Below are 20,881 nucleotides of genomic sequence, written 5' to 3'. Positions count from 1 at the left end.
CACCACCACCCGCCACCACCACCACCACCATCACTGCTGTACCCTGGAGGCACAGCAAAGGAACCAGAGTGAGCAGCTGACCCCAGAACTGCTTGGAAGGAGCTCCCAATCTGGTTACCTTTTGATCTCAATCAAATCCTAAGCCCGACTGTGTATAACGGCTGACTAGAAGTCTAAGGTGAAAGCATCCTTAGCACTCAAGGGAGGGCATGCTGAGGACCTGGATGTTTTTGTTGGTGGAGATACAAAATGCTAGGCAAACAATGGAGGAAAAGTGGCAATGCCTACCCTAACTTCAGACTGAGCAACTCCCTTCCTACTCGTTTATCCTGCAACACACAGTGGCCCACTGTGTACACACAAATGATACACCAGTGCCGTGACGACGAAAACCTAAATCCCAGCAAGAAGACCACTTGTTCAGTAAACCATATTGCTCCAAGACAAGCATGGCAGCTCATGCCTATAATCCCAGCACTATCAGAGGCTGAGGCAGGAGGATTACAAATATGAGCCCAGCCTAGGGAATTCAGCAAGATCCTGTTTCAAAAAACTAAAAAAGGGCTATGGATATAGCTTAGGTTGAAGATCCTGGGTTCAATCACTAACACCACAACAAACAAACAAATAAACAAAACAAATTCATCCCGGCTATCAGGGATAGTACAAAGGTACAGAAAAGAAATTAAGGCCGGGGAGTTGGCTCAGTGGTTCTGCTGCCCCCCTTGCAATTGCAAGGGCTGGAGTTCAATCCCCAGTACAAAAGAAAGGAAAAAGGGAATTATGCACTTACCATGAAATGGAATCCAAAAGCTAACAGAAAATAAACAAGACATGAACAGGATAGTGTTAATGTTACTTATATGGCCTTTCTTTTCTTTTGTTTTGAGGCAAGGTCTCATTAAGTTACTCTTGTTAGGCTCAAATCTGTGATCCCGTCTCTCGCCCTGGGAGTGCTGGGGTTACAGTACTATGCCACCATACCTGGCTCCTGCCTTGAATTCCGTTTTGAGACATGGTCTTGTTATGTACTTTAGACCAGCTTTGAAGTCACTATGTTACACAGGATGGCCTCAAACTCATGTCAATCCTTCTGCTTCAGCCTCCCAAGTGCGGGGATTACATAGGCATGCACCACCACACCTAGCCTGTCTTGAAATTTGAACCATGTGACTCTAAGTATTTTTACATATTGTCAAAATCAGAACCTGTGCCTCTTTTATTTTCATATACTATCATCCCAGAAGAGAGGCGACAGGCTTAGGGCTGGCAGAATGCTGTACAGGGTGTTGTTCTCAGAATGATGGGTCTTCATGAAGGGTCAACCCAATCAAGGCAAACGCTGGACAATGATGTTTATCTGTCCAGGCTAAGCCCTGAAAAATACTCAGACTAACCTCACGAAGTCGTCGGGAAGCAGGTCAGGAGTCACACCCAGAGAGTCAAGCACATCATTCCGAATGTGAAGCAGCAACTCAGAATCTTCCGCATAGGTATCAGAATTGGGATCTCTCCCTTTATCTGTGCGGAATTTCAGAAGCACTGGGAATGGGGAAAAGAAAGGATGTTATAAAGCCAGTCTTTTTATAATGAATGCTTACAGATACTACCAATATCTTTCTTTTTTATAGGAAGTAGTACGTTAATTAAAAATGTGGGCCAAACGGAAGGTAATGCACTTCATTTATCCAATAAATATAGTCAGAGAAACAACCAAATAATTAGAAAAACAAACTGGCTGTGATAGTGTGATGAGGGTCTGACACTCTCCGCAGGGTGGTGTCAGGGAAGGCTTCCCTGAGGAAGCCGGGATGAGTAAAGTGTGTGTGAGAGTGAGGGAGCAAGGGAGAGAATGAAAGTACTTTCAGCAGGGGAAGGGCCTGGTCACAGCCCGAGGAGAGGTCAGGAGCGGGAGGCACGCATTCTAGGCAGCAGTTCAAAGAGCTGCTTGAGCCAGAAGAGCTGGCCAAATTCTCAGACTCATGAGACATGCAGAGGTCATTACAAGACTATGTCAACCCAGTAATGGACATTTAATTTTGGCTGTGAACCAGATGAAAGGTTCTGATGATCTTTAAGTAAGAGCTATGTGTAAGGAGACCCCAACATGGCTAAAGCTTTTAGCCCAAACAAAACCCCCACAGAAACACTGTATGGTTGCCAAGGATCCAGCACATTCCACCGACACTGTACCTTGTTCTGATGCTACCTGTGTCCCGAGTGGCCAGGCATTGTTCCCTCTGTGCTCCCCAGGGCAGAGGGACAGACAGCTGGCCTTGAGTCCAGCCCCTCTGCGTGAGTACCTTCTCCTATACCTCAGGCTATTTGAGAATGGAATATGAGACGTGTGGATCAGCATCCAGGCAGGCCCAAGCCCTGGGTGCTCTAAGACAGCTCTTACACTACAGTTGCCCAAGTACTTTCATTTAAGTCTTTTCAGCAACTGCTGATGGAAAAAGTAAACTTATTCAGAAAACTATATGATTAGTACAAGAGTTCTTCCCTAAAAATCAAGTTAGGCTAAAAACTCAAGCAATCTGAAGTTGTGTGAATTTTTAAAAGCCCAAGCATTTGGCCAGGCACAGTGGTGCACTCCTGTAATCCCAGCACCTGGGAGGCTGAGGCAGAAGGATGCCACGAGTTTGATGCCAGCCTGAATCACAGGGCGAGACCTAGTCTCAAAAAAACCCAAAACAAAATAAACAAAACAAAAAACAAAAATTCCAAGCATTTGGCTCCTACTCACGAAGAGTTTTGGCAACAAGCAGCCAGGGTTGACAATCACTCTCCAACAAGCTTGAACTCATCAGTCACCAGCCTGCCTCACTGGGCACTCATCTGCCAGGCAGACCTAAGTGCAGAAGATGTACAATGGCAAGTGAGGTGGATGTGGGGTGTGAGTGTGGGAGGTGGATCTCTTGCACCTATGAATGCGATTGTCATCAGAATGAAATTACACCAGAGAACTCAAGAAGCATGTGTGGCTGTTTATGGCAAACCACAGACTGAGTAAAAGAAGCCACAACCTGTCACCAGGCCACACCTTCCTCAGTGCCAGTGATGGAGAAAAAGTCCTGGGTCTGTAATTTCCCTGGTAACTTTCTCATGTCCACTGCAGGGTTCTGCATCCCCAATGCTCCAGGATACCTGTTCATTCTGAATCCTGTTTGCTGTCTGAGAATCTTACTCTTTGTTTTTGGGACACAACTTCTAGAGTCCCCTCATGTTACCTGGAGGCTTGGCAAACACCTCAAACTGGATGACAATTTGGGTGCTAGCTATCCTTGATCTGTCATCACTTAAACTTAATCTCTAACTCAGAGACATGCTGCTGATATCCTGATCTGTAAGAAATGCACTCCAGCAAGCATCTGAGGGTTGACACAGAAAGACTGGAAGTGGCAGATGCTCCGTTTTGGAGCAAGCCTCTTTTTCCATAACACCCCACAAAAACAATGAAATCTGGAAACCTGCTAGTCCAGCCAAAACAGAGGATGCTTCATTTGGTTTGTGTAGAATCTCAGTGATTATTTCTGTCAATGACTCCTGAGGACAGAAAAATATGACGTCAGCAAGAGAATGGGTACCAGAGCTGACTGAGCAGAAGACAGAAGCAATGCTAAGTGTAGGCTGCTCATACCACATGACCAAGGCCCAGTGGCTTGGCATAACTAAACAAGGCTACTTGTTTCAAACTGCTGGGCTGAGGGACAGTAGCAGAAACATTATGCTGGCAGATCCTGCATGATCCTCTCATTTCTGTGTCATCAGGACAGAAACAACAACTGCCACGAGAGACCAGGGAGTACAGATAATTTTTTTTCAGCCCTCCGAAAACTTTTCATGTTTTGGTTAGAAAATTCAGCTCTGGGAGTAGAGCCCAAAGTGTCAGAGTGCCCACCACGTGCCAGGCACCATGCCAAACATGTATATGTAAAAAGACTCCACCTCTTCTCCTAATAACCTGGTGAGGTCAGTCAGAACCATCACCTACCTACCCTACAGGTGAAGGAATTGCAGTTCGGAACATGAAGTGGCTGTTTACTGTAATCGCTATGAAGTAGCAGAGCAGAAATGTAAACTCAGATCTGGCTTCCTAACCTAAGGCAATGCAGGGGAAATGGCAGGCCCCTGAAGGAACACAGAAGTCAAGTGGTCTGGCTCTGCCTCCACCTCAGGAGGGCCTCTATTTGACCACATTTTTGTAAGATGCATTTTCCAGATGGGCCGTGAACTCTCACAACGGGTCCATTCATTGTGAACTACTCGCTCACAGTGAGCAGTGCAGGCAGAGGCCATGGCAAACCTTGCCCGTCAGTCTTCAGAGAGCGAGTCTGGTTTCATCGCAGAAAGAAGATGGCACTACGAACATTGGGGAGGCAGCCAAGCAGCTGGCACCAGGCACATACCTCACTGACCACATCTGAAGAGCTCTCGGCCACTGGGAAGGGGACCAGTCAGTCGGGCCACTTATTTCAATAAAGAAAACAGAAGCTGCCCTTTTCACTCTTTTTTAAATGTCAGCACTCCAGTTAGAGGGGCAGAGAGGGCAAGAAAAAAACCCATGTTCTAGAAGACAGCAGCCTCAGGACTGACCCTCACCCCGGACAAGTTCTTGCTTATTAAATTCTCTTTGTTCTGTTTTCCACCACTCCCAAATAGCCAGACACATACACGCTGCTGTTGACACTGCATTTCTGAAGAGCACCTCCCTACCGGTTTACAGATTATAAACCTGTTCCGTTAAGATCAAACAGTCAGGGATGGAGAGCTGCTCTGGCAAAAGATGACTCACTGAACTGTATCAAAACACTGTTCAAAATTAGAGTTCCAAACTTGATTAACTTCATCTGAACCTTTTAATTAACTCAGGCTGCCGAAGTCCAGGGGGATGACATCCACTGCTGGAGATGATGGGCTAGTGTCTGTTTAAATTCCGGACTTGCTCACGTAATGGAAAAGGCAAATTTTGAATGCGAGAGAACAAGCACTTTCCACGTATTTAAAAGAGAAATTAAAAAAAAAACAGAAACTTGGAAGGCGCAAGGGCCCTAAGTTCATTCCCAGTACCCAAAACAAACAAAAAACTAAAAAACAAAACACCAAAACTAGAAGAAACTATGTACATGTTGAATAAATTATCACGAAATTACTTAACAAATACTTACATTTAATCTAAATACAGAACATCAAATTAGCGCTATAATAGGATTTTTTGTTTGTTTTGAGACAAGGTCTCATTATATAGTTCAGGCTGGCCTTGAACTCTTGGTGATCCTCTGGCCTTAGCCTCCCAACTGCTGGGACTATAAGGTATGCACCACCGCACCTGGCTACAACAGGATTTTGGATGCAATTTTTTTTTTTTTTTTTTTTTTTTTAGGGATTGAAACCAGGACCTCCTCACACATGCTTGGCAAGATCTCTACTACTGAGTTATACACCTGGCCCTTGTTCCTTGTTGCTCATTTTTAGACAACTTCATGGGAAGTCACTAAATTGCCCAGGATAGACTTAAACTTGTAATCCTGCCTCAGCCAGCCTCCCAGAGTGCTGGGATTAGAGGTGTAACTACCATGCCCGGCTGGAGAGTAATTTTATTAATCACTGTTTCTTTGCCTTTTTTTTGTACCAGGGATTGAACTTGGGACCTTGTGCTCATGAGGCAGGTGGTGGAACCACTGAGCTAAATCCCTGGCACTTTTGTTTTTTTTGACAGGGCCTCACAATGAAGCTGAGGCTAACCTGGAACTCACTATGTAGTCCAGGCTGGTCTTGAACTCACAGCGATCCTCCTGCCTCAGCCACCACACCAGGCTTAACCACGGTTTCTTTTCTTTCCTTTTTTTTTTTTTGGTTATGGGGATTGAAATCAGGTCCTTGCACTTGCGAGGCAGGCAGTGGAACCACTGAGCTAAATCCCACCCCCCACCCCCTAGCTTTGAGGCAGGCTGCTGCCCCTGAACTCACTGTTTTGCCCAGGCTGGCCTCAAACTCACAGCAGTCTTCCGGCCTCAGCCTCCTGAGTGCTGGGATTATAGACATGTGCCATCACACCCGGCTAATCCCTGTTTCTTTTTATAAATGTTACATTCAAATAGTGTAATTGTAGGGGTTGGGGATATCAGTGGTAGATGGGGAGCCTCAATCCCCACCAACACACAATATAAAAATAATTAAATATTCCAATTATATTTAATGCAATCACTAAGGTCACCAAAAACAAAGCCCAAGAAAGCCAAGTATTTCAATAGGAAGTAAATAAAGTCAGTGTCACAAATGTGCCCCCAACACAAATTGCTCCTCCCCAAAATGGTTTAACTGAGGAAGGGGGAAACTGAACACATGCAAATCTCATTTTCTGTTTGATGCCTAAAGGTTTTTTGGCCAAACACCTGGGCCCCAATCTTTCTGGCTTTCCCAATCCTAATAGTCTCTTCCCCCAGCTAGCTCACTTAGGACTCATTCATGATGTCTGCAGAGTCTGGAAATGTACTCCTCTCAGGGAATGCCAAGCACAGTTATCCTCTTAGGCAATAAGCTATTTTACAAGGCAAAGCTCTATTCTTACATAGAGTCCAGTGTTCACCCAGGAAATACACACCGAGTGACAACTTTGTGCCAGGCCCTGGGCTGGGCAGGGGAGAACAAAATGGTGCTCTACCCTCCTAGAGCAATTCATAAGGGTGATCACCAGAAACCCTCAAGAGACATCTGCCAGCCAGAGAAGGAGCTCTGACAGAGCACTATCTGGCATGAGGCTGCTCTCCCTAAGCAACCAGGCTCCCTGCCCTGGCAGAACCAGCCCAGTCCTCATGGGCCCCCAGCCCACAAACACCTGACAGCCCCACGCCCTGTGTCCTTGGTTAGTTCACACCGCTGCTCTTTAAGACCAATGAGCCTCCTCTCTGCAAGGGCTGTCCCAGGCCTGGAAAACTTTCAAGATGGCACGTTCAGTGCACCAGGGGAGAGCATAGTTCTGGAGGAGGCAGCCTGCCTGGTGTCCCCATTTTTCCACTTACATTGACCTTATACAAATGACAACAACCCTGAGCTTCCTCTAGAAAATGGGAATCCCTAGCTGGGCATGGTAACACACATCTATAATCCCAGCACTCTGGGAAGCTAAGGAAGGAGGATCTAAAGTTTGAGCGTTGCCTGGACAACTTGGTGAAACCCTGAATCAAAAATTTTTAAGAGGAGCTGAAAATACAGCTCAGTGTAAAGGCCCTGGGTTCAATCTTTAGTACTCCCAAGAAAAGTGTGTGGTGTGGGGTACTGAGAACACTTAGCTGACAGGATTTTTGGGTTAGATCAATGTATCTGAATAAAGCACCCAGGACAGTGCCTGGTGCAGGGTGAACATTCCTACTCTTTCATCCATGATACACAAACTCAGTTCACACACAACCCGCCAGCAAAGCCAAAACACTTGCTCTGGGTAACTGTGGTACTGCAAGGCCAGCTCACGCTCTAATCACTCGTTTACTGTATTACTACTGATTCGACCATGAGGGTTTTTTTTGGGGTTTTTTTTCCCTTCAGGGATGGGGACTGAATCTAGGGCCATGAACATGCTGGGCAAGTACTCTCCCAGCTGAGCTGCACCCCAAGTCATCCACTGTAAGTCACAAACACCGTACTGACTCAGCCCGTACCATCTCCTGGTGCTCAACTTGCAGAGCCCTCTGTATCTGAGGGTGCAGGAGCCACAGGTACAAGGGGACCTGACACAGGGCTACAAAGCTCACCTTGAGCAGGAACATTAATATTAATGAATGAATGAAGGAATTAAGGAATGAAGGAAAGTAGGTAGGACAGATGGCAATAAAGTGACAGAGGCAATATCCTCACAAATCCACACAAACTGAGCCTGCTCTTTTGTTAAGTGAATAGTTTTCAAGATACTCAGAAGGGTTCTGCTCCTTATTAAGTGCTTACAAACATGCTAAACATGGAATGTTTAGGAAGAAAAAAGAATACATCGTATTTGCTTGCAAAAGGGAATAAGAAGTCCCACTTTCAAGGCTGCATCTGAGGGCCAAAGGTGGGGGAGGCCCACGGTGAAGCTCAAAGGTGAACACAGGTGGGCTGGGGAAGGCAGAGGCATCATGAAAACCTCCACACATCGTCTCTCTCAGCCCCTCACCACACAGAAACTGGCCACCTTCTCAATTTAGCTCCCATTTCCTGTTTATCTTACTTCTAGTTTTCCTCTTTAACCGAGGAACAAAAGTTGGTGCGAGTGTGTATATTCATCCATCCATTTTGCAAACATTTCCTCAGCACCTCCTCTCTATCCAAACGCCATGCTAGGCCCCACAAGTGACTAGACAGCCCTATGCCGCTCTCCCATGTGGCGCTCACAACCTGCAGAGGACAAGGCTCAGAAGCCTGAGGTCACCAGGGCCACACACGGTGCTTCATATCTTTCTCCAGAGAGGCCTCACTCCAAAAGCTCATGAGTGGATCCCCAGCTTGACACTACAGGGAGGTCTCCAGGTCATCAAGAGTGTACCCTTGAAGGGGACTGTGAGTCCCCTGTCCCTACCTCTTGCTTTCTTTTGCTTCCCCATCTATTAAGTGAGCCCATCTTCCTCAGCCACGCACTCCCACCACAATGTGCTGTCTCACAACAGGCCCAAAAGCAGAGGGACAAACCAAATAAAGATGGCAATGTCCAACACTTTGAGGCAAAACAAACCTTTCCTCCCTCTAAGTTGACTGTCTCAGCTGTGCACTCTGCTGACAGAAAGCTAACAAATCACCCATCCAGCTCTCCAATGGGGCTTCACTGATGACTCTGCCCAGGGAGAGACCCTGCTCTCATCATCTGCATCTCAGTCTCTTCTGACAAAATTCTGAGGCAGCCGGATGAAAGCTGCTGATGAGGAAAAGGAGAGAGCTTATTCTCAGAAATGATCTCAAAATAAGATACCACTTTTTGCTTACCAAATTAAACGCCGAGGTTACTCAGGCAAGAAAGCAGGGGGACCTGCTCCTCACCTGGAACTGAGGGGAGCATGAAGGCTCACGCTGGTGAGCCATGTGGGTCCGTGGAAGTAAGGACCTTTAGAAAAGGCCACAGCCCAGGGCCACATACATCATGCATACATGTCTGCTGCCCTGCTACTCAAATCACAGAAAATCTGGAAGTAATCTTGCATTCAATAAGAGATGCTTATATAAAACGACAAAATACAATTACTCAGCTACAATGATTATGTTTAGGTACAGTATTTAGAGACTTTTCAGGCAACAATTAGGTTAAAATACACACACCTATAATATCCTTGTGTTCAAAACAAGCTCTATTATGTGGAAGTAAAATAGGACAGAATGAGTAGGTACAACTGCTACTGTCCCTCATTTTAGAACTGGAAAAAAATGCTTAGAAGAGGCTCACTGAATAAAAAAAAAATCATCACACTCTTAATCTCTATGCTATATTACTACCTTGGGAATGGAGACGAGAGAAGACATTTAACTTTAAAAAAAAAACAAAAAACAAAACAAACACCCCAAAAAATCACTTGAAGTAATTTGGATTCCTTTCCTCAGAACATGCCAATTTATAGTAGGACAACTCCCCGATTGAGATTTTAATCCCAGCTTAATATTCTATTCCTCCCCTAAAAATATCTAATGATTTCTGAGCTTGCCTCATCTTCTCTCTCCTCTCTCCCTTATTTTTGGGAGCCAAGATCTTACTATGTAGTCCAGGCCAGCTTTACACTTGTTATGTAGCCAGACTGGCATTGAACTCAAAATCTTCCTGCCTTAGTCTTCCAGGTGCTGGGATTCCAGGCAAGCACCACCACCCCTGGGGCTCCCTGACTCTTTATTTTATTTTTGAGACAGGGTCTCACTAAGTTGTCCAGGCGGACCATGAATTTGTGATCATCCTGCCTCAGCCTCCTGAGTAGCTGGAATTACAGACATGAACCACTATACCAGGTTTTGACTCCCATCTTTACTAGGGTCATTCTAACTGCTGTAAAATGACTATAACTTACAAAGATCAAGCATGCAAAGGCGAGTCACACACAGGGCAAGTACACACCCCCATGGGGCCCTCTGACATGGCCTTTCATCTATCAGCGTGCTAGCTGCACCCTCTAGTCACAGAGCTATTCTGACAGAGCCCTCCTCATTCAGACCTACCCAGCCTGGTCACAAGCAGCAGGGAAAGAGGGTCTTTTCTCCAGCTCAGCACTTGAGTGGCACATGACCCTGACTCTAGGCATCTGCTGCTCTCTGCCAACCTCTCTTACGGAGGGAAGATGGCACAGGACATTCCCGTGACTGTTGTCTGACAGAGACAAGATGTGAGGCTTTCAGCAAGAATTGCAGCTGGCCCTCGAGCCTGTGAGCCACTTAAACACAGGCAGATGCCGGGGGTTGGGGAATGAAAAGAAAAAGCTAAGGCAGGTTCTCGACAATGTGGCCCATTATTGTAATTTGATCTCATAGGTCTCAGTTTCTCATCTAGAAAAGTGAAATAAATTGTCCCAGAGTTCCTATAAAATATCATAACAGTATCAGTTATGCTAATAATTAATGTCTGTCTGAGCACTTTGTTGGGTGACAGTTAAACACAGGCTCAGGGAACAGGAGCTTTGGCTGAAGTTTTGACTCTAATGCTTTTTAGGTTTGCTGAGCCTGAACAAATGACTTAGCCTCTTCAAGACTCAATTTCTTCAAATAAAAATGGGATAAGATCTGATCTTCTGTGGGTGCTCTGAAGACTTAATGCAATCATGGGGTACACAAAGCACGTAATCAGTAATCACTAACTCACAGCATGTGTGGGTTTCCAATAGTCCTGATGACCTTCCCAGGAGACTTGTGTTAGGCTTGTTTTTCAGACTGAGGGAGCCGGTGACTACCCATCTGCCTTCTCACCAGGCTGGAGATGCTGATGAATGTAAAACACTAAACTGTGCTCATGGGTCAACTTTGCCCTTGCCCTCACCTCTGTGCATGGCAGTACCTTCTTCCTTTCTCAATGACTGTGGTCTCTGCACTGTCTGCCGCTGATAAAGGCAGTGGCATTTGTACACACACACACACACACACACACACACACCAACCACTATTTTTCTTTCCTTCTCCCTACAAATTATTTTTAAACATTTGTGGTCATGACAGCAGCAAATCAACAAGCAGGCAGCTGCTGCCCCATTATCGGAAAGCATTTCCCCATTACTGTCTCCTCTGCAGCAGTTCTTGTCACTGTGGGACACCAAAGCCCTCTGGGAAACATCATACCCAAATACTGATGGCCACTCATGCCTAGATGGCAAAGGTTATAAGTTCTAAAATCTAAGAAATTTCTCCTGAAGAGGACAGATCTCAAAAATCAAGCTGGAGGGCCAGGGATTTAGCTCAGTAGTGCTGCATCTGCCTTCCAAGCACAAGGTCCAGAGTTCCATCCTCAGTACCCACCCCCCTCAAAAGAAGGATTTACAGGCAGTCATTTAAAACTGGGTGTTTGGGGGCCAGGGATTTGGCTCAATGGTTCTGCCACCTGCCTCACAAGTGCTAGGGCCCGAGTTCGATCTCTGGTACAAAAAACAAAAACAAAAAACCTGGGTGTTTGAGGGCATAATTGGGTGGAGATTGAAGAATAAAGGAAACAAAATTTTCTAATTTATCTTCTAATAGGAAAGAGAAAGAAAACTCTATATAAGTGCCCATTAGTAATAAATGATGCAAAAGAATTCAAGCAGTGATGCGGAATGAGGTGTACAATACTAGGAAGTTGCAGAAGAATACACAAGAAATGGTAGTTTCTTGAGATATCCAAATATTTTCCTAAGGAAATGTCATATTTTTACAAATTCAAAAAGGAGAAGATAAAACTATTTCTAAGACTCTTGAATACACAATCATGACAATGAAAGATTATAGTAGTCACTGCCACCTAGGTGGGAGAAAGCAGTGGCTGTACAGGGTAAAGGCTCAGAAGCCAGGAGTACACAGCACTGATGGTAAGGAATTAATCCACACGAGGCCAATTTCAAGGTCATGAAGAAGTTTCTACAGGAAGAAAGCCCTGTAAACACCAAACTTATCTGCCTAGAAAAGTCACTAATTCCCCAAGAGGGCCTTGCTGACCTGGCAGCTAGAGATATTTCTGGTTGATAGCAAACCCCCAGTTGTGGGTAGCAAAAAGACAACGATGGTGCTCCTTAACAGGTGAAGCACAGTCCTGAAGCTGTAATCTGAGGTTTAGTGGCGTTTCTTGTCTCGTGGGGAAGAGGCCACAGGCCAATCAAGAAAATTATACCATCTAGATCAGGTATGTCCAATCTGGACAGGTAATAACATAGCCCCACAAAATCATAAATTACTTATAATTCCAGTACTTGGGAGGCTGAGGCAGGAGAACCACCCTGAGTTTGAGGCCTGCCTGGGCTAGACAGTGGATTCAAGGACAACCTGAACTGTACATCAAGACTATGTCTCTTAAAACAAACAGACAAAAAAGAACAAATCATAAACTGCTAACACTATTGATTTTCAGCAATAATTTTCATGAATTAACTGCATGATGACTGAGTGTAGACTGTGTAGGTACGGGGGGAGGCCACAGTGCAGGGTGAACCCTGGCTCCCCACTCCCTACAGTCCAGCTGAATCAAAACCCCAGTACACTACACCTTCCCTGTGCTCAGTAACCTGATTATCAATAATAGTACTTCAACGGACCTACACGTGTGTGTCTGTGAAGATGGGTGTTTGTTGTTATATAGCAGACACATAAATTTTCTTATTAAATGTGGGTTTCATTGTATTATTTTGTAAAATAAGTCAAATATGAAAAAAATCTGTCACTTGTATACATTAACTATATTATGGATTTCATATACTGTCCGAGACATTTCTTCTTTATTCAGTGCAGGCCAGGCAAGCTGAAGGGTTGGACACCCATAATCTAGATGGTTTTACATGAGCCTTAAAAAACTTAATGGAGCCACAGCCAGATTCTATAAATTTGGGACAGGCTCTCAGAGCGATCAACCCACTCACATTTCTAAGCCCCTGCTCTGTGTCAGGCCTGTGTTGGACAGTCGAGAGTAGACAGAGCTATGGTCAGCTCTGTACAGGGTCCAGAGTGTGGCATGGGATTAGAGAGGAAACACAAGCAGTTAAGATTCCTGGAGTTACCATCAGCACTGAGCAATAAGGACAAGCAAGGGCTAAAGACATAGGCAGAAGGAATAGAAATACGTATAGAAATGCAGGGAGCGAAAGCATGGGGTTACAGGAGTTTGGAGGTTAGAAAAGCAGTTCAAACCAGACATAGTATTACCCACAGAAAATCCCATCTACTTGGGAGGCCAAGGCAGGAAGGACTTTCACACAATTTCAAGGCCAGTCTGGCCAATATACTGACACTGTCTCAAAAAACAAAGACTGGGGCTGTACCTCAGTGGTGGCGTACTTAGTACTACTTACTAGCATCTATGTTTGAAGTCTCAGATTTAATCTCAAGGAAAAGAAAGAGAAGGAACACAGCACTGGTTCAGTTAGGGCATAAGTGTAGGGTTTAAGGAGAAGAAAAAGAAGTCGAAAGGAGAAAAATAAACCAGTGGGCCCAGTTAGGGTACTGTCTGGGAAGACTGAACTGTATCCTAAAGACAAAAGGGAATGGAGGGAGGGCTTCATCTTCATACAATCACCTGGGGATGAACAAAGAAAACAGACTAAAAGGAAGAGGTAGGAAGGCAGAGCACACTAGGAAGCTGGCACCCAGCTAAGCCACGGGAGTATAGCAGCCCTCTGGGAGAATCCTTCGAGCAGAATGCTGAGTCTAGGATGAACTCCTGCCTCCAAGCGCTGTGAAGGGCTGGTGATCACATTCTTGAGTTCAACACACTGCAGATGAGTCAGAACAAAAACAACAGCTCAACCTGAAACAGTTTTTCTAAACTCACATTCTGACTCTAAGCAGTATTTTGCCCAGCTCCACTCCCCAATCCTACACCGTATCTTTAATCCACGCCACCTAAGGAGGCTTAGTATAGTGAAGTGACTCACCTAGACCACACTTTGCACCCTACTGTGCAACCCCCAGCAATCCCAGCACTTAGGAAGCTGAGACAGGAGAATTGTCTCAAGGCTGAGGCCAGCCTGAGCTACATGGTGCATTCAAGCCAAGCCTGAACTACACAGCAAGACCCTGTCTCAAGGGAAAAAAAATTATGGGGGCCGGGGATTTAGCTCAGTGGTTCTGCTGCTTGCTTAGCAAGAGCAAGGTCCTGAGTTCAATCCCCAGTACCCCCCACAAATAATAATAATGCCTATTTTCCCTTTCTCTGGAATAATTCCTTAAGTTTTTCAGGGCACTTTTGAAAAGTAGGGGCCATTTATTTTCTAAACTGTTCCTCAATTTGAATTTGTCTTATGTTCCCTTGCATCAGGAGACAAAAATCACAAATTCTAGATAGGAATTCTAAAGCAAAATTGTGAGGCTGTAGCTCAGTAGTACAGAACTTGCTTACCGTGCATAAAGGCCTGGGTCAATCCTCAGCAATGCCAAAAAACAAACAACAAAAATAAGCAATATTGTGTCAATTCATTATATCAGAAGGCATGGGATAAGTCTGTCCTTTTCCAAACTGTTAATCTTGATCATTTTGTTGAGTTATAAATAATCTGCCAGAGTTCTTCCATGTCTCTCCTTGAGATGCATGCTTGGCCAAGAACTCTACCACTGAGCTACACCCCAAGTTGTCCATGTCTTCCACCCACCCCGGTACTGGGGATTGATCTCAGGACCTTGAACTTGCCAGGCCGGTACCGTGCTGCTGAACTATATCCCTGGCCATGTCCATATCTTTCTTTATAATTAAAAATAATAGAGAGGGCCAGGGATTTAGCTCAGTGGTTCCACTGCCCTGCCTTGCAAGCACAAGGGCCCAAGTATGATCCCCAGTCCAAAAAAAAAAAAAAAAAAAAAAAAAAAAAAAAAAAAAAAAAAAAAAAAAAAAAAAAAAAAAAAGCATTAGAGGGTTAGAGGACCAGGGATTTAGTTCAGTGGCATCACACCTGCCTCATAAGCACAAGGGCATGAGTTTGATTACCAGTACCAAAAACAGACATCGTGTTTTACAGCAAACTTTCCCTCATTATGGTAGTTTTAGCATCCAAACATGATTCTCTTTTGAGATGGGGTCTCAAATTCCCTGGCTCAGCGATTCTCCTGACTCAGCCTCCCAAATGCTAGCTCTGGGGTAAAGGCTTTTTCTTTTCTTTTTTCAGACAAACTCTTGTTATGTAGCCCTGGGTAGATTTGAACTCTGGAGGTCAAGTGGTCCTCCCATTTCAGCCTCCAGACTAGATGGAGTCGACTACATGAATGTCCACCACACCTAGCTTCCTTAATGATTATTTGAAATAATTTTTACTATGATGACAAAGATTATATTTTTATCTTGATCATTCCTTCTACATTTATTGGTTATTGGGCCAAGGCTTTAGCTCAGTGGCACTGCCTCTAGTGTAAGGTCCTGAGTTTGACCCCTGGTATCAAAACAAACAAATCACATTTACTGGTTATTATTCTTGTTCTTTTGACATGTTCCCAGCATTCTTTGTGTGTGTGTGTGTGTGTGTGTGTGTGTGTGTGTGTGTGTGTTACTGGTGACAGAACCTAGGGCCTCATGCATGGTAGGCCTGAACTCCACCTACCACTGAGCTATATACCTATCCTTCCCCATCATTTTTTTTTCCTTCCAGTACTGGGGACTGAACTTGGGTCCTTGCACTTGCAAGCCAGGTGGCAGAACCACTGAGCTAAATCCCACAACACCTCTCCCCATTATTCTTAAAGTACTTTCTTACTGGGCTGGAAATTTAGCTCAGTGATTCTGCCACCTGCCTCGCAAGCGCAAGGACTTGAGTTCGATCCCCAGTACGGGGGGAGGGGTGTACTTCCCTTACTTTCTGGCCTAGCAAGATATTCCAAGCTTACCTATAACTCTCCCACCTCAGCTCTAGAATAAGCCATTTCTCCAAGAAGCCCCACTTCCATTTAGCGAAGGAAGATGTTAACAACCACAACCTGGGTACGAATGTGCTTATTGCCCCAGGACGCCTTCACATCTAAGCTCTGTGAATAAACAAATCTAGGGGGTATGTACATAAAATATGAATGCACACACACATGAACATCTATTTCTATATCTCCATTAAAAAAACCATGCATGCATCTTGGTAACTTTTAATTCCAATCCAGCATCACAGGGTTCCTTCTAGCGTTTTCCATCTTCTACATCCACAGGAGCATCATTTCCTGTCAATAGGAAAACCTGGTTCTTGCTATCCACAAGAGGCTTACCCCTGTGCTCAAGTCTAGAATGCATTTTAGTTTTAGAACTCCTAGTACCACTGTGAAAAACACAACTACTGGGCCGGGGATGTAGCTCCGTGGTGCCACGCTTGCCTGGTAAGCTCCAGGTCTTGAGTTCAGTCCCCGGTAATGGGGCAGGAGGGATAGGGAGAAGACACTATATATAGTTCAGCATCGCTTCTTCTTTACTCTGCAGTACTCTGTCAAAACGTATTTAAGAGCAGAGTTACTTTCGTTCCTGTCTCAGTGCAATGTCATCATCTGAAATGCAGCACTTGCACACGTTTAAATACAAACATTAATGAGAAAACCAAGGCTCTGCTCTACGATATAGACACCTTTTTTCCTATGGTAGCAGTTTCCCCTAATAGCCTGATCCATCCTTCAGAAACCCGAGAGCTTTACAAAAATGTCAGTTTTATTTTGATTCAGCAGAGTAAAGCTAGAGCTAGGAAACCTGTATGTTTCAAACATCCTCTGGATGATTCTGATACCCTATGAGATGGGAAGCCACCAGCCAGTTTCCACTAAGCTCCAGCCGCCATGTGGCCTGGCCTTTGTCCTGCTGGCCCAGCTCATATGCTGCTTCTTTGCCTGCAAATTCTCACCTTTCTCAAACCTTAACCCAGTACTTTTCTGAGACTGCACAATTCCATAGAGATAGCCGGACTCTCAGTTCCCTGAGATCCTGCGACATTTTGTTTCTGATTATTATGGAGTAATTCAGACATGCTGAAAAACAGAACACAATATGCTTTTTTTTTTCAGGGTTAGAAGGTGTGGGGTCTTGCTATACAGTTCAGGCTGGCTCAGAACTTACTATGTAGCCCAGGCTGGCTTCGAGCTCACTGTGATTCTCCTGCTTAATCCCCCAAGAACTAGGATTATGGGTGTGCACCACCATGCCAGGCTAAATAGCGTTTTTGTTAGTTGGTTTGTTTGGAGATAGGGTCTCACTTTGTAGTCCAGGCTGGCCTTGAACTCACCATGTAGTCCAGGATGGCCTCAAACTCACTGTGATCCTCCTGCCTCTGTTTCCTGAGTGCTGGGATTACAAGCGTGCACCACCACGCCTGGTTTATAATAGCTTTTTCTATAGCCCTCTGTTACAGTTCTCCTGACGAGGCACAGTATAGTTTATGTTTGTCTTTTCCACTGGCAAGGAGACATATTATTTTCCCTCTGATGATTCTCAGCAGTGGGATATGGCAAACAGCAGGTGCTCACAAAATGTTTGGTCTAACATTATTTTCAGCTTCAGTTTGTGGCTCAAAAATGGCCTGGGTACGTTTCCACAATTCATCAGAACAGAGACAGAAAAAGTTAAGCCTGTCAAGGATTCTCTAAGTACTGTAATTCTCACCTTTGGACAAGTCCATATCTTCCTGCTCTGGGATAAACCTGCACGTTATTGTTCTTGCTGTTAAGTAAATGGTGTTTCTATACTAGACCTGGTATTTTTAGCACTCCTGTTATGATAAACTCACAGTAACCCCAGAAAGAACAAATCAAAGTCAACTTTTTGCCACAGGAAGCCAGCTCTGCTTAATGTTTTGTAACATGCTACAGGAAAATAATAAAAAGATGAGACCCTTTTCTCAGAGATGGCAAGGCTAACTCTTAAGACAGTGGAAAAATGCAGCAGGAAGCATTCAGTCTGACCATTATCTTATTAAGTAAACTGGAAAAACACTCAAGACCCAAACACAGCAAGCACTTCCACACGTGCTCACAGATAAGAGAGCAAGCAGCGGCTGCACCAGCGGCTGAATTGTGAATGGAGCAGCAAGAAATGTCCACCTGTGAATAGCAGGCCAGGGTCAGGAAGACTGTAGACCCAAAAGTATGGAGGGTACCCAAGGAGCAGGCAGCAAAAGAGCCTTGTGGGGATACAGTGGGCAGGCAGCTCTCCCTGTAGGACAAATGACCAAACAAGCAATACACAGTCACTCAAACAAATGCATTTACTGAACATCTACTAGGTGCTTGAATAGTCAGGGGCGAAAAAGTCACATTCTTTATTTCCAGGTGTATACCACAGCCTTGCACCTTGTCTTCATAGGACAAACAGCAGGTTACATTAGGGCAGCATTAAGGTAACATCAAGTCACATATGTCAGTCTCAGAAATGATCTTGGGGAAAAATTCCAAAGACTGGGAAAAGTGCAAATAACTTACATGCCTGTCAGGATGAGACTGGTCATAGACGCTGGCACAGTCAAAGGATGATGAGCACATTATGTAGTCAACAAGATAAAGTGACTCCAACATATGTTCCAAAATCTTTCCATATTATTCATGTCATTAAGATTAAAAATGTCAACAAGCATTTAGCAGTCTGATCATAACACATACACACACAAACTCACACACAATTACAAATGCTAATCATTTTCAGATAGATAACTAAGAAATTCTTAACAGAAGAGGAAAAAATGGGAAAGCAGGGAAAACGAGAGTTGAGTAAGTAACATCTTTTGTATCTTTGTGAATTGATTAAAAAATTTTCCCCGTGATACTTTTCTGACAAAAATAACATTCAAGCAGGGCTAGGGACTTAGCTCAGTGGTGCTGCCACCTGCCTCGCAAGCGCAAGGTTCCGAGTTCAATCCCCAGTATCAAATATTTCACAGGAAAGTATTCAGATGTCTTTTTTTTTGGTGTTAGAGACTGAACCATGCTAAGCAAGTACTCTACCACTGAGCTACATGCCCATCCCAGGTTTCAGATAATCTTGGAACCAGTTTTCTGTAGTGCAGTAGGGATCCTATTTGCCTAACATGCAGAGTTCCTGATTTGAAATTTAACAAAATACTTAGTTTAGATATGTACATTATACAGGTCAAGGCACAGGTCCAACAGACTTACTTACTGGCCTATCTACTGGCTTTGCCTGTAAATCTGAGTATTTGAGCAATTACAGCACACTCAATCTTGGCCACCTCATAGGAAAATGGGGTAACAACTTTATATTACAAGGGCTATCACGAGAAGGAAGAATGTGTCAGCTGCTTACCACATAATGCAGCAAGCAGCATTCAATACACACAGCCATTCTTAGGCATCACAAACAAAGACAATACTGAGTACAAAGCTGACCACTCAATTCAGATACTTCCCAAAGCTACTCCCCATATTGAAGTCAGAAAGTTATCAGGATCTGATTTTATATTGCTTCTCAGCATTTTGGCTAAGATTAAGTGAAGATCTGATTTTATAATAGCATTATGGACATATTTTAATTATATAATATAGATATATTATATAACTTGCAGTGATTCTCCTACCTCAATCTCCCCAATGCTGGGATTACATGTGTGTGCCACTGCACCTGGCTCTAACCCTTGATTTTAAAAGCATGCTACTAGTGCTGGGGATTTAGCTCCATGGTTCCGCTGAAAGCACAAGGTCCCAAATTTGATCCCCGGTAGCAAAAGAAAAAAAAAAAAGTATATAAAAGCATGCTACTTAAGGCCAGGCATGATGGTGCATGCCTGTACAACATAGCGAGACTCTGTCTCAAAAAAAAAATCCAAAGCTGCACATGATAGTATATGTCTGTAATCTAGCTACTTGGGAGGCTAAGGCAGAAGGATGGAAAGCTCGGGGCCTGCCTGGGAATTTTGCAAGGCTTTGTCTAAAAGTTTAAAATGGAGCCAGGCATGGTAGCTCACACCTGTAACTCCAGGGCTCTGGGAGGCTGAGGCAGGAGGACTGCAAATATAAGCCCAGCCTGAGCAACTCAATGAGACCCTGTCTCAAAATAAGAGAAGGGGTGGGGTGGAGGGACTAAGGTAATATAAAAGCTGCAGCTGTGGCACTGATAATTTTCATGTCCATTGTCTCGTTACCTTTCTCAGAACTGAGGAAGTAGGATTACCCCTTACCCCTCTTAATAGGTGTAGGTAAGAAACAAAAAATCCTATACCAAAGGTTATCCCAGCTGAGTCAAGGGCAGGGACAGTGATCTCAGCACAAGTTTGCTGCTTTCTAAGGCCTGTGCTTTTCCTAAGGCACAGGCACAGGAGTGTCTACTACTCCACTTAGACTGCATCTTTAATACTATAGTTGGCAATCAAAACAGGATGGGCAAAAATATAATTCTAGGCCAGGCATGGTGGTTTATGCCTGTAATCCCAGGGCTCCAGGAGGATGAGGGAAGAGGAACAATTTCAAGCTCAATCTGGGTGATTTAGCAAGACCTTGTCTCAAAATTAAAAAAAAAAAAAAGAGCTGGTGATGTAGCTCAGTGCAAAGGCCCTGGGTTCAATCTCTAATACCACCACCACCACCACAAAATAAATAAACAACTGAGTGACTGATTCTAACTGCAGTGGAACTCTACCACTAACTAGAGGATCTTGTTTGGCTTAAGAGAGTAATTTCTAGAATTTTTCTACAGAAATATACTTAAGATAGATAAACCTAGGGCTGGGGATTTAGCTCAGTGGTTGACGCCTGCCTCACAAGCACAAGGTCCCAAAGTTCGATCCCCCCCCGCAAAAAAAAAAAAAAAAAAAAA

The 20,881-nt window shown here is 44.4% G+C and overlaps 1 protein-coding gene across 1 annotated transcript in view; it reads right to left on the bottom strand.

The window, feature by feature from the left end:
* Positions 1–20,881, bottom strand: part of Sae1 (SUMO1 activating enzyme subunit 1) — a 72,091-nt gene that overhangs the window by 14,718 nt on the left and 36,492 nt on the right. The window contains exon 7 of the mRNA XM_010640831.3: positions 1,398–1,542. Within this exon, the coding sequence (XP_010639133.1) occupies positions 1,398–1,542 (145 nt within the window). The remainder of the gene's footprint in view (positions 1–1,397; positions 1,543–20,881) is intronic.

This window comes from Fukomys damarensis, unplaced genomic scaffold, assembly GCF_012274545.1.
Source record: "Fukomys damarensis isolate Sample0158 unplaced genomic scaffold, DMR_v1.0_HiC HiC_scaffold_19, whole genome shotgun sequence".
NCBI lineage: Eukaryota > Metazoa > Chordata > Mammalia > Rodentia > Bathyergidae > Fukomys > Fukomys damarensis.
This window is presented reverse-complemented; position numbering and strand designations above follow the sequence as displayed.